The sequence below is a fragment of the Acartia tonsa genome, chromosome 11, assembly GCF_053477335.1.
Source record: "Acartia tonsa isolate MP-2025a chromosome 11, ASM5347733v1, whole genome shotgun sequence".
Taxonomy (NCBI): Eukaryota; Metazoa; Arthropoda; class Copepoda; order Calanoida; family Acartiidae; genus Acartia; species Acartia tonsa.
Window position 1 is genome coordinate 44,721,935 of NC_137270.1, and position 13,588 is coordinate 44,735,522.

Consider the following 13,588-nt stretch of genomic DNA (forward strand, 5'->3'; position numbering starts at 1 on the left):
ATACGATGATATACATGATTTTTTCAATATGACATAGAACCGGTTCCAATCCAGCGTTTTCGAAGCCATAGTGTGAATAAACTTGCACTATGCTTCAAAACTTAATGTGTCAATTCACTCAATATTGAATCTTGCAAGATTTTTTTTGCAATTATTGATATTTTTAGGTTAATAAAATAAATGAAAGATAAGAAATTTTAATGTTTAAAATGTATTAGTGTACAGATTAGTTTAGGATTTCATTTCATTATTGAAACACAGTTTTTTTTTAAATTAAAAGTAGTAAGGTTTTTTTTTGTCTGAACCTTAAGATTTCAGAACTGATTGAGTTATTCCTGTTAGGGAAGCTTCACATAGGTCCAAGGTGGTTTTAATCTATTTCTTACCCCTTTTTATGAAGAGCCCCTAGATGCTAGAGGCGAATCCACTTGTGTTGTTTATAAATAACTGCCCCATCATACCGAAATTTGTACACGTTCTAACCATTAACATTGTTCTTTTACTGTGTTTTCAATGGTTAAATTTACTGAATATTTACTAATATACTATTATATTATTATCAAGTTTCACATAGGTCCCAAAATGGTTTTTAGTCTGTTTTATTACAAATTTAATCCTTGGGATGATTTTAGGACATTTTTCTTTACCATATTACACATTTGAAGGTTCGCAGCCACTAGTATATATGTATGTGTGTCAACATTTAATGTAAAAGCTAAAAACTTGCAATTCTTTATTCATTTAAGAAAGCAAAATGCAGAAAATTCTTGTATTTACTTTGAGTTTTGTCTGCGGCTACGGTTTGACATCAGCCAGTCGTATGTCAAGTGAATTTAATCTTCAGGTAAGCAATCTTAAGTATCTTTTTAGGACTTGATTATAGTTATGATTCAATTATAACATTGTACCTTGTACAATAGTCTTCGAATCATTATGTAAAAATCATTTTAACGGGACAATCACATAATAAAAAAAATAGAAATAATACTTTTCTCGTATTCATTCGAATCCGGTGGATAGGAACCGGTTCTCATCCATACGAAAAAACTATGTCTAGCATCGTATTATATCCAGCTTTCTACGAAAATATAAAAATTCTATGTCCGCGGAAAGCTGTTAATAATACGATGCGAAAAATAACTATTCTTGTATTGATTGTAATATTTCTAAATTGTACCTAACTGCTACAGGAATCATCCGTCTGCATATGAACCCTAACTTTAGAGAATCAGGGTTACAACAACAACATGATAGAAAAACAAAAACATGACCAAATGACTAAATTAATCATAAGAGCTATCCGTTGTTGACGGACGGACGACCCTAAATATAGAAAAGATTAGCTTTTAAAAGAAACTTTTAGGCTAATAATGGTTCTTTGAAATCTGTTTCCTGCTCAGAATGTCAAGGTAATAATAGTTATTTTATCGCATCGTATTAATGAAAGCTTTCCACGGTTATTAAATGAAAAATTCAAAGGTTAAAACCAGTTTTGTTATCCCCGAAGAGGCTAAAAATGTATTTTTTGCGGGTCATCAAAATGCCAGTATTTTTAAATGTTGACTGTAATCTGGGATCTGTCTGTGTCTGTTTGTAAAAAAGTATCTCGCTAACCAATAAACCGATACGGTTCTACTTTACATTGGTGCTTCTCATGGGTCCTGGGAAGTTTTATAAATATTTTTTTCTTTAGGGGGGGGGGGGAGGGGTTATTTTTTACTTTTTAAAACTAAAATGAATAAACATTTAACATTCCAAGGTGTGAGGGGAGGGGGAAGGGTGTTGTACCAATTTTAATTTTTTTACCAAAGGATTCAACACATTGTTAAGGAAAAAGTCAAATAGCCCCTATTTAAATGTGTATATTTTATGCGGGTAATCATCAAAATGCCAGCATTTTAAAATTTTGACTATTTACATCCTTATGTGAAAGTAACAAAATGTCTCTCTGTCTGTGTGTACCAATAACCGCTGAACCAATATGGTTCTCCAGCTTGACAAAGGTACCGGGAAGGTTTATAACTATTTCTAGGGAGGTCAAAGAGAAATCGCTTCTAAAAAAATTACACCCCTCCCCCCCAATTTCATTTTTACTTTTTGGAAGGGTACCTCCCTCCCCCCCCTCTCCTCTAGATGGTTTTTTTTTAATGCAACCATCTCGTAATCAGTGAGCAAATGGCACTTAGAATTCGAATTTTGATCTGAAATTTTGCATGAGTAATCCTTGGTAGGTCTATTTTCCCTAAATCGAACAAAAAGTTGGAAAAGTAACGGCTAACGGCTGGCGGCTCAGCTGTTTTGTCATTTTTTTGATATCTATATTGCAAATTAGACACGAAACCTCTCTCAACATAATACTCTTTTCTACTCCAAAACGCTATCAAACGGTTCTACACGGTAGCTGTTGGTGCTAGAAGTTTTAAAAATGGTTATTGCTATCATTTAACATGAATTAAACCAAAAATATGTTTTAAAAAGTTGATTCCTACGTAATTGATGATGGATTTACCCTGAAAATTGACTAAAAACGGCTGAGCCGCTAGCCGTTACTTTTCCAACTTTTTGTTCGATTTAGGGAAAATAGACCTACCAAGGATTACTCATGCAAAAGTTCAGATCGAAATTCGAATTCCAAGTGTCATTTGCTCACTGATTACGAGATGGTTGCATTAAACCCCCCCCCCCCCTTTATGACAGATTTGCCCTAAAAATAGCCAAAAAACGGCTAAACGGCTGAGCCGTTAGCCGTTACTTACCTACCAAGGATTACTCATGCAAAATTTCAGATCTAAATTCGAATTTTAAGTGCCATTTGCTCACTGTTTACGAGATGTTTGCATTAAGACCCCCCCTTATATAGAACTCGAGATACGCTCCACAGGATTTACAGCTGAAATGGCACCACAACTGTTGGGCAGGTAATATTCTTGTTTTGTCCTTTCCCTGGGAGTGCCTGTCGAACAATGAAACCCTCATTTAATATTAAGTACTGTGAGGCTATGCATGTCCCTTACCAAGTACCCAATACAACACAACCTAACCTGATCTAAAGTAATACATAGAAAAAAACCTTACCCACCCTTATTTTCAATTTATTAAAAAATGACGGAAGTGGAGAGGGGTTCTGAACTTAACAAGGTACTTAGAAGGAAAAGACCTTTTGTTTTTAGGCATTAGTTGAAGTATACTTAAAAGATATATCTTTGCTATAGAAGAGTTTAATCATAATAATACGTAAACGTTATTTGACAACCCTTCAAAATATTGAAACATTAGTTTTTGCAGTCATAGTTATTTTTCACATGGTATTTCAGACAGCTTTCCACGGATATCAAACTAAAAATTATAAAATTAAAACCAGTTTTGTTAAATCGAGCCTAAAATTTTTCACTCCACGCGGAAAGCTGTCTGTAATACGATGCTATACTTAAATGATTTTTAGTATGGCTGATAACCGGTTCTAATCCAGCGGATATTAATCGGTTTTGAAGCCATACTGGAAAAAAAATTGTTACACCTTCCAGATACAAGCTGGCTGGATCAATGTGGAATGATATTATTCCATTCTTCAGGTTAGCTTCCCTATTAACATGGGAGCGAAGCTTTTCTATAACTAGGGTCCGTCCGTAACAGATTACCCTATCGATTTCAAACTTTGCATGGCAATTCCTGTAGTAGTTGGGTAAGATTTATAAAGCGTAGCAGCTCTATAATCGTTATTAGAAAGTCTATTAAAAACATGCTGATTTCTAACCTTTTAAACAAATTATTGGAATAATATTTCCTATAACAACAAGGTATAATATTATTAGCGAAGCAACCCTATACATATATGTTTAATATATGTAATCAGTAATGTCTGAACAAGATTCTTTTTTCCCTGCTGAAATCTTTTTTATTCCGTATACTATTTTTTCCATTCCCCCTTCCCCCCTCCTTAGCCAGAAATTCTATGCAGAATATACACCCCTGTGAATTTTTAAAGCCATTTTCTGTCTAGTTTTGGCGAGACCTACTATCTAACCCCTGATCCGAAATATTCGAACCCAAACTTTTTCTACCTCATGTGGGCTGTGGCAGGTATCATACTTATAATAAAGTAACAGGATGTCTGTTTGTTTGTACCTAAAGATCTCGCTAAGTAATAAACCGATATGGTTTTCTTTTCTCATAGGCACTGGGAAGATTTACAGCTGTTTTAGGGTAGGGTTCTCGTACCAAAATCGCAAATAAATAAAAAATGACTTTTTTTTTGGTAAACAGCTAATATTAACATAGATTTAAAAACATCATTATACGACCCCTTGAGGCCTCTAGGGGCGTAGCTGAAGGTTAGTTTTATAGTAACAGGATGTTTGTCTGTCCATTGAGTTGTTTTGAGAGGTATATTTTGTATCTAATAAACCAAAGAAAAATTGGCAGCGTTCCTTTTCCCTCTTCTATTTTCAATTTATTTTAAAAATGATGGTGGGGGATCCTGTGCTCTACAGGGCACTCTAAGGGAAACCGATGGAATATATGTAAATTATTCAGATAGCATTGCGGGATTTAATGTTTATGTTCACAACACCAACTATGAAGGATTTAACTGTCCGTATGTATTTATAGTAGCGAAGCTACTCTATGGCAAAATGGCCGTCCGTCTGTACGTCCGTAAGAGACAAAGAAGCTAGAAACGTGCTTTTCTCTGCTATTATTTAAGATAGAAGGCTGAAACTTCTTATCAACATTCCCATCACTATGCAAAAGGATTTAACTATCCGTATGTATTTTTTAATTTAATTTTTTTAAAGTCCACTAGTAGCTCAAAAATGACAAAAAAATCTTAATACCTAGGTACTTAATAACATTTTATAATATAAAGTCTTAACGTTTTTAGTCTGAAGCTTCAGATTTCGATAATTACTGAACCGAAATATGTCTCATTTTTAAGGGAGCTTCAAATAAGTTTCAGGATATTTTATTTTTTAATATTAGCCTTACTAAGTTACTTTTACTACTTATGGATGTTGTCATCCTTGTTTATTTTTCAGCTGGGATATGAATTTTGGTGGCTGGGAAATTTTGAACAATGAGGAATGGATAGAGGATCCTACTTTCAAGGTACACTTCCAATTATGATTAACAAAATAACCCTTTCGTTATTTGGGGAGTACATCTCTTTATCCCCTATATTATCTAATCGTTTAAGGAGAAACGGACAATGCGAATAACATAAAAAGAATGATGTAGATAAATATTTACCTAGATTACCTCGTACGGGCGGGATTGCAGTACCGGACCTTATCGACTTGATGTACTGTCCAGGTCCTGGTCCAGCAATCCAGGAGAACTAAGGATGACTAACGCACCCTTCTCTGTCCAAACACCCAAGGATATTAGGCTAAGTAACATCCATCAGACAACCAACTCTCTGTGATGCACAACCTTTGTCTGAGAAGTCCCAACTGTGCATGGTAACGAGTTGCGCCTGTTTTGAACCAAGGCATTCCCCCTACTCTTAACTATTTATGTCGCGCATCTGACATAGCAGCAGTAGGAACCATTTTTAACGTCTTTAGTTATGACGCGGTGTCGGCCCGAGATTCGAACCTATCACCTTCCCGACGACGAGCGGATGCGCTACGTGTTGAGCCACGGTCGCGGGTATATGTAGATAAATATGCTACAAATCTGTAATCATAGAAAACACAAAAACCTACATGAAAAAAAAACTTCAATAAGTATCTTTAATGTCGCATTTCCCCAATAGTAGTGTTGCGGATTGCCCGGCCATAATGCAAGGTGAATTATTGAATAGCTTAGCTTCTAAATTCTTTAAATTATTATTGTTCAGGTGACATGCGCGTGAGAGATACCACTGAAACCGATTAATATACGCTGGATTTGAACCGGTTCTCAACCATACTAGAGTTAAAAATTCTGTATTATGTATAACATCGTATTACATACAAATATGTTAAAATAAAATTCATATCATTTAAAGACACAGCCTTCGGCCACTCGGCTAACAAAAAGTTAGTTTTAATCTTATAACTATCATTTTATTATCCACGGAAAGCTGTCTATAATGCGATGCGATAAATAACTCATTGTTAATTTCATTTAAAATAAAGATTACACCATAACAAACTATTATTACTTGCCATCCTAACTTTCTAGTGCCAACGTTCCCATCATTATGGAGCATCTTTAAGCGTAAAAAATTTAATTTAGAATAGGTAGTTTTATTGGCTATAGTAAAAGAATCAACTTTTATTCCGATCGAATAATCACTCTTCCACTTCCAATAAAAAACCCATGATCACGATCCAGGGGTGTATATTCTGAACAAGATTTATTTTCTCCCCTGCGGCAATAATTTTTTCTCTCCTAGTTTTTTTCAACACAGGGGAAAAAATATTTTCAGAACTCTTTGTTTTATTCATATTATCCCCCCCCTCCCACATATTCTTTTAGTTTTTTTTCAACAAGGAGGGGAGAAAAATGGAAAAAATATTCAGTTCTCTTTAATTTTACAAATTTGCGGAATATACACCCCTGAATCGGTTTCGAAGCCATACAGGGAAATAAATACCTACCTATCTCTCTTAAGCTCCATTAGTTCATCTTTCAAATCTCTTTCCTTTCCCCGGAAATCATCAAACTTCTGATCAAACCTACAAATATGAATTTTAAGGGATAAGACAATGGACGCTTAATCAATAATTAACTATAAATACATCCCCGAACAAAATCAACCCTTCCAGAATTAAAATTGGTTGATATGTTCGGAAACTTTAACGGAAGACTTTAACTTGGTTGACAAAATGATGTCGCAATTATTCAGCATATAATCACGCAACCTTCCCTAAGATAACTTGAGGTTGTTTATAAGTCTACCCATTAGACAAATATAATCATAACGCTTTCCCTCACACATGCTCTCATTTAAAAAGAGAGTGTTATTCAATTGGACATTACCCTCCCCCCAAAAACTTGAATTGAGTAGTTTCCACCAACTGTAGAATAGAATTCACTCAGCTGTGCGCGAAGTACCAAACATAATTCCCCATGTGCATTATATATGAATCCTATTTTATGAGGATCAATGCTACATAGGTAGCATACAAGGGATGAAGGATATACGTGAATATATCGACAGGAGAAAATTTGTCATCAATTTTGCTTGCTATATGGAACTAATTTATTGGTCAGTTGATTCAACCAATAGGATACAAGGGTAAAGGGTAACGTGGGTATAATTATTATAGCCAGCTGCAAGTTTCACATTATTTAAGAGCATGAAAATCTAGTGTATCATCCAAGTATTAATATATCCATTTTATTTTTGTGTAAAATTACCTTGAACGTCTCTGTCTATCATCATTATTCATCATTTTTTTTTATAAACTTAAAAAATCTGAAACAATAAAAATACAAAAAAATGCACGAGATCATGAGAATAAGTACAAAGTACTAAAAAAAGGGGCAGCTTCTTTCTTGTTGAGTTGTTATTACATTTTTATTATCATATAATGCCATAAAAATGGTTAATAACATTAATTGGACATTTAAAAAACAGGTACTATACATTTATTAGGATATTTTTAACATTGTATTGACTTTATTATTGTTAGGGATACAAATCTGAATACGAATGAAAATGCGTGTTAATTAAAATTAATGTAAATTTCCAGTATGTCTTCCAAACCGATTTACATCCGCCTGGATTAGAACCGGTTCTAAGCTATACTGAATAATCATGTATATAGCATTGTGTTACAGACAATTTCCTACATATAATATAAATAAAATTAATACTATTTTTTTTAAACCGGAACTTCGGCCCCTCTGATATTAAAACTGGTTTTAATACTATAATTTTTTATTTTAATATCTGCGGAAAGCTGACTATAATACGATGCAATAAATAACTTTTCTTCGATTTTTATCCCTCTATATTAAGTTTTGACTTATAACAAACTTTTTCTTAATTTGTAAAGGGTTATTTTTTATTGTTTAATACTAAGTAAAAATACCCTAATATAAAGTAATGGTATTACAATATTACACGTTTTATTTTTAAAAAGCTGGTTCCTTAAAATTATAAGCCATGTATAATGTATATTGTATAGAACAGCAGTTTATCAACAAAGTATAAGCCGTAAAGCTGCTGTAATATTATTAAACATGAAATATAAAGGAACCGTCGATAATCATGATCTTGTATTTAATATCTGTCACCGCCGCGCCCGCCGCCAAATCCACCACCGCGTCCGCCACCGAAACCACCGCCGCCACGTCCACCGCCGAATCCACCGCCACGGCCACCTAAATTACAATTAGTGGTTGAAAATGAAACGTTTGGACACTAAACTTAAGAACACAAAACCAACCAAAATTAAATAAAACACCCCAAAGTTAAGACAACGAATAAGAAAAAAACAATCATAAAATTTGGGGGACTAGTGAATTAAACAGCCCAATGTCCCCTCCCTCCCTCCCTGGACTAAATCAACAAATTGTTACCTCTATCACCACCGGAGCCGCCACGTCCGCCGCCGAAACCGCCGCCACCGCGTCCGCCACGGCCAGCCTGGGCGCCAAGGATGGCGGACTTGCCGCGGGCACCACCACCTCCCCGCCCACCGCGGGTGGCCATGTTCTTCAGCATAGGCGCGTTCTTCAACATGTCGGGGAGGATCATAAAGCGGATCTAGATATATCAATAGATGACAATTGATAGATGAATGGACAGTGGATAGATAGATGGATAGTGGATAGATAGATGGACAATGGATAGATAAATTGAAAATAGATAGATAGATAGACAATGGATAGATAGTCAATGAATAAATTGATTGACAATGGATGGATATATTGACAATGAATATAGATTGACAATGGCTAGATATAATGACAATAGATGGATAGATAGACAATAGATAGAAAGATAGACATTGAATAGATAGATTGACAGTGGATAGATAGATGGACAATGGATAGATAGATTGACAATGGATAGATATATGAAAAATGGATGGATAGATGGACAATAGTTTCTACAAACAGACAACCATACAAAAAAGGCCTTCAGGTAGCCTTTATAAAGTTAATAGATTTTGTTGATAATCGTTCCCAGGAACATTTTACGGTGAACTGCACGACAAAACCTTATTAAAAGCGAAGCTTTTCTATAATTAGGGTAGGTTCGTCCGTACGTCCGTCCGTAACGGATAGCTTTTTTCATTAATTTAGGCATGTTAGAATTGTCCTATCGATTACAAATTTTGCATGGTGATTCCTTTAGTAGTTAGGTACGATTTAGAGAGCGTAGCAACTCTATAATCATTACCAAAATGTCCGTACGTCCATTTTAAACATGTTGATTTTTTTTACTTTTTTAACAACAAATTTTTATGTGAACTAATCATGTGATTGGTCTGATTTTTGGTATATTGATTCCTGGGACAACAAAGTATAATGTAATAAGCGAAGCAACTCTTTAATTAAGTCCTTAAAATGTAAGTATGTCCATAAACATTATCCTGTATCAAGCAGTTTTTTAACAAATTTACTTTGACCCTTATGAATTTATATTATGATTATTCAGTTCTGACACTATTCAAGTGTTAATGTCCGTTTGTCCTACCGTTTCAGTGCTTCGCTTTTATGGATGTTGTCATCCTTATTTTTACCTTAGATCCACGAATGTAAATATGTTCTAGTTGCGCCACTCTTCCATCTCTGAAATACATTTATTCTAATATAAAAGTTACAGGATATTTACTTTGTGTGTATGTAGTCCTGATTCTCTGATGTTAGGATTCAGATGCACTTGGAGATGAGAATCCTTTAGCCTTTTATAGATTGGTAAGCTATTTTTACATTATAGAGTGTATCTGTCTGTACCGAAGGATCAGGCCAACCACTGAACCGATATGGTTTTCCCTAACAGTGAAATTAAACAATCAAAATCTAAAAAGTACCTACCTACTCAATGCTTTAACGAACAAAATCAAGTAGTTTAAAACTTTGGGTACCAGTGAAAAATTAGTCATAGGACCCTTCCCTCCCTGAGTCCCTTCCTAGGTAAAACCCAAGGGATGCCGATGTGAGCTAGAAAATTGCTTACCTGAAGGTGACTGTCACAGAAGACATTTGGCTGTTCATGTTATCTTCGGCCTCGATTAATTTTCCGCGGTACACCTCACCTAAAATAATACCAACCAATCAATCCGTTCATCCGTCAATAAATATATCTGTCAATCTATAAAAGGGGAGGTAGTTGTGCTAAAATTCCGTAAGTGTGAGTTTTAAGAATTTAAAATAGAAGTAGAACTCTAAATTTTGTATGGCAGTTGCTCTAATATAGTACAATAAAGTACATATCCAGGTTATACCCCATTAAACAGCCTACCTCCCCCTTTATATTCATCTGTTCTTTACGTCTATATATCCATGTATATTTAGTTTGGTTTTATATTTATCTTTCTATATTAATCAATATTTCATCTGTCTGTAACTATTTATCTGTTTAATTGTCTGTTTATAAATCTCTACCTTTCTATCTATCTATATCTATCCATTTTTTGGTTTGTCCATCTCTATCTGTCCATCTATGATTACCTGTCGTAGATTCAATAATGACAATATGTCCTTCATCTTCATGCAAAACTTTGTGTGTGTGTGTCTGTCTAACCATCTATCTATCTATATATCTATCTGTATCTATCTAAGATTACCTGTCATAGTTTCAATAGTGACAATATCTATATATCTATCTGTATCTATCTATGATTACCTGTCGTAGTTTCAATAGTGACAATATGTCCTTCAGCTTCATGCAAAACTTTGTCTGTCTATATATATCTATCTATGATTACCTGTCGTAGTTTCAATAGCGACAATATGCCCCTCCGCCTCGTGCAAAGTTTTATCTATCTGTGTGTGTGTGTCAGCTGATCTGTCTAACCATCTGTCTGTCTGTCTGTATGTATGTCTGTGTGTGTGTCTGTGTGTGTGTCTGTGTGTGTGTCTGTCTGTGTGTGTGTGTGTCTGTCTGTCTATCTATCAATCAATCAATCAATCAATCAATCAATCAATCAATCAATCAATCAATCAATCAATCAATCAATCAATCAATCAATCAATCAATCAATCAATCAATCAATCAATCAATCAATCATTACCTGTCGTAGTTTCAATAGTGACAATATGTCCTTCAGCTTCATGCAAAACTTTGTCTGTCTTTCTATCCATGATTACCTGTCGTAGTTTCAATAGTGACAATATGTCCCTCCGCCTCGTGCAATACTTTGATAGGAACACCAATAGTCGCCATTTTGATTAAGCTTCAGTTTTAAGGTCTGAAATTGAAGTCATATTTGTTAGAAATTTTATAGCTTTAAGTTACTAAATACACAAATTTTAAGATCGCAATACGGATGGATGATTTATTTTTCTAGAATGGCTTCGAAACCGATTAATATCCGCTGGATTAAAACCGGTCCTACTCCTACCCCATACTGAATAATCATTTATCGTATCGTATTATAGATTATTAATCCCGAATAATCAAAGGAAATCCAAGAAAACAAGAATTAATCTCATATTTCATTTTACAATCCGCAGAAAAGTGTCTATAATACGATGTGATAAATAAACCTGAAGAAAAACTTGTTCACCTATGCAAGCAGTTTATCTTTAATTTAAAAATTCATCCCCCGTCATATCAAATACTGGTATTATCCTCTTAGGAGATTTTTCTCAAAATTTGACAATTTTTATACACTACCCCCCCCCCCCCCCCAAGAAAAACGGCCCCCTGGCCTGCCTAGCCGCGGGCGCTCGGCCCCCTAGCCATATAACCTATTCTAGCCTAACCTAACCCAGTCATTTAGTCGGGGGGGGGGGGGGGGGGGATGGGTTATAAAATTGAAAAAAATTGAAGAAAAAATTCCTACGAGGATAAAGCCCAAATACTTTTTGTTAAGTTATAAATCAAGATATTAATCGATAAATAAGTTAAATTAACATATAGTACAATACAAATTAGTGAGGGGATTGTAATTTACCACTAAGAGTACCAAAATTTATTTATTAAATAACTAATTATCGAAGACAGGGACGTCCAAGCTTTTTTTGGAGGATGGAAAACGATGGTTTCAAATTTTAAGGGGGGTAAACAAATATATATATAGACACACTTAGTGATAAATTACCTCCCCCATTATTTAAAAATCACATCAATAAATGACACTACATCCAGGGATCCTAAGGGATAAGACAATGGACGATAAATTGATATAATTATTAATAACCCACTCTAAAGAATTAAATTATTGGTAGAAAGGTTGGGACACGACCAGTTTGTAATTAACCAAAAAAGTACCCAATTATTTTTTCGGCTGGTAAAACAGATACCATGGCTATAATACTTTGGATATCAGTTTAATTTAAAGTCCAATATCCCCTCCCTCCCTGCATAATATCTAAATTTAGTTGGGCTTGCATTAATCTACAAAATTACTTTAAACTAACAATTTAATTAGATATGAACAAGCCCGCTTTGGTTAAGGTTAGTTTATATAAAAACAAGGATGACAACATTCATAAGTAGCACAGAATTAAGACGAGTAAACTACTTTCTCCTATCGCTGCGAAACCGATTAATATCCGCTGAATTAGAACCGGTTCTCGGCCATACTGAAAAATTATGTCTAGCATCGTATTATATCCAGTTTTCTACAAATACAAAAATGTACAATAATAAGATCAAAATCTTATAATTGTACATTTTATATCCACGGAAACCTTTTTATGACATGATGCGAAAAATAACAATTGCAGCATGGCTAACGTATGTATAGTCTATTATAGTCTATGGATTATTACTTTAGCCAAAAAAAAAAACGATTCTAGCTGTTTATGGCCGTTGTCATACTTGATCTTATATTAAATATAGATAAATATTAATAGTCGGGTTCCAAGGGGAGATGTTTCGACTTAAAATATTTTGTCTTTGTAGGTAATCAAACATAGAAACCTATAGAGGCAAAATAGTCTTTCAGTGAGACATCTCCCCAGGGCCCAAAGTTAGGTATCACATTTACGTAACAATACATTATATAGGATAACAGATTTATACTAAAGATATTAAAAAATTAATATGGTGTACATTATTAACTTTTGCGCATTTAACTAAGGTTTTGACAGAGCAATTTATTGTAATGTAAACCTCTAAATTATGATAAACAAAATTTCCCCTTCTGTTACTTAAAGTTATTTGAGGAAGAGTTTAGACACTACCAGCCAAAAAAAAATTTTTTTTAAGCCCAATCATGGGTAGCCAGTCTAACCAACAATTCTTCAAAAATCACGAAACCTTATAGGGTATCTGGTGATATAGTTTGTTTTTGTCATGTAAGTGAAGAGGGATGGGAAAAAAGGGGAAGAAAAGGGGAAGGCGGTTGTGGGGAAATTTTCCTTTAGAGTTGTTAGTCAGAATATCGTTCCCTTGTCCTTGAAGCCTAATAATGCTTTTTTCATATCTTACTTAAACTCAATTAGTCATAAATAATTTTCAATAAATGCAATACGTTAA

At 34.4% G+C, this 13,588-nt stretch overlaps 3 protein-coding genes and 1 long non-coding RNA gene across 5 annotated transcripts in view; 2 read left to right on the forward strand and 2 right to left on the reverse strand.

The window, feature by feature from the left end:
• Positions 1–7,423, reverse strand: part of LOC145332650 (uncharacterized) — a 41,318-nt gene extending 33,895 nt beyond the window's left edge. The window contains exons 1-2 of the mRNA XM_080177657.1: positions 7,345–7,423; positions 6,582–6,659 (exon numbers count right to left, since the gene is read on the reverse strand). Of these exons, the coding sequence (XP_080033783.1) occupies positions 6,582–6,659; positions 7,345–7,379 (113 nt within the window). The 5' untranslated portion in view covers positions 7,380–7,423. The remainder of the gene's footprint in view (positions 1–6,581; positions 6,660–7,344) is intronic.
• LOC145332665 (uncharacterized) overlaps positions 1–13,588 on the forward strand; it is a 140,436-nt gene that overhangs the window by 96,654 nt on the left and 30,194 nt on the right. The window lies entirely within an intron of this gene.
• Positions 751–6,132, forward strand: LOC145331862 (uncharacterized). Its single transcript, XM_080176708.1, has 8 exons — positions 751–844; positions 1,364–1,409; positions 2,861–2,918; positions 3,525–3,572; positions 4,001–4,080; positions 4,534–4,594; positions 5,034–5,103; positions 5,837–6,132. Exons 1-8 carry the CDS (start codon positions 755–757, stop codon positions 5,849–5,851), a joined length of 468 nt encoding a protein of 155 aa, XP_080032834.1. The 5' UTR covers positions 751–754; the 3' UTR covers positions 5,852–6,132.
• Positions 7,402–11,385, reverse strand: LOC145332652 (small nuclear ribonucleoprotein Sm D3-like). Of its 2 annotated transcripts, none has more exons than XM_080177660.1 (6): positions 11,251–11,385; positions 10,118–10,196; positions 9,681–9,729; positions 8,512–8,698; positions 8,022–8,313; positions 7,402–7,567 (listed from the first exon to the last, which is right to left on the reverse strand). In XM_080177660.1, exons 1-5 carry the CDS (start codon positions 11,324–11,326, stop codon positions 8,213–8,215), a joined length of 492 nt encoding a protein of 163 aa, XP_080033786.1. In that variant the 5' UTR covers positions 11,327–11,385; the 3' UTR covers positions 7,402–7,567; positions 8,022–8,212. The 2 variants fall into 2 exon arrangements, with proteins under 2 accessions (XP_080033786.1, XP_080033787.1); XM_080177661.1 differs by having other exon boundaries at positions 7,402–7,604.

Excerpts from the sequence above, each read along its gene's own strand:
- LOC145331862 (XM_080176708.1), top strand. The coding sequence starts at position 755 with ATGCAGAAAATTCTTGTATTTACTTTGAGTTTTGTCTGCGGCTACGGT. Across the intron at positions 2,919-3,524 it reads GCACCACAACTGTTGGGCAG|ATACAAGCTGGCTGGATCAA; the intron begins GTAATATTCTTG and ends TACACCTTCCAG. Across the intron at positions 4,595-5,033 it reads TATGAAGGATTTAACTGTCC|CTGGGATATGAATTTTGGTG; the intron begins GTATGTATTTAT and ends TTTATTTTTCAG.
- LOC145332652 (XM_080177660.1), bottom strand. The coding sequence starts at position 11,326 with ATGGCGACTATTGGTGTTCCTATCAAAGTATTGCACGAGGCGGAGGGA. Across the intron at positions 10,197-11,250 it reads CACTATTGAAACTACGACAG|GTGAGGTGTACCGCGGAAAA; the intron begins GTAATCATGGAT and ends GTATTATTTTAG. Across the intron at positions 8,699-9,680 it reads TTTACATTCGTGGATCTAAG|ATCCGCTTTATGATCCTCCC; the intron begins GTAAAAATAAGG and ends TGATATATCTAG.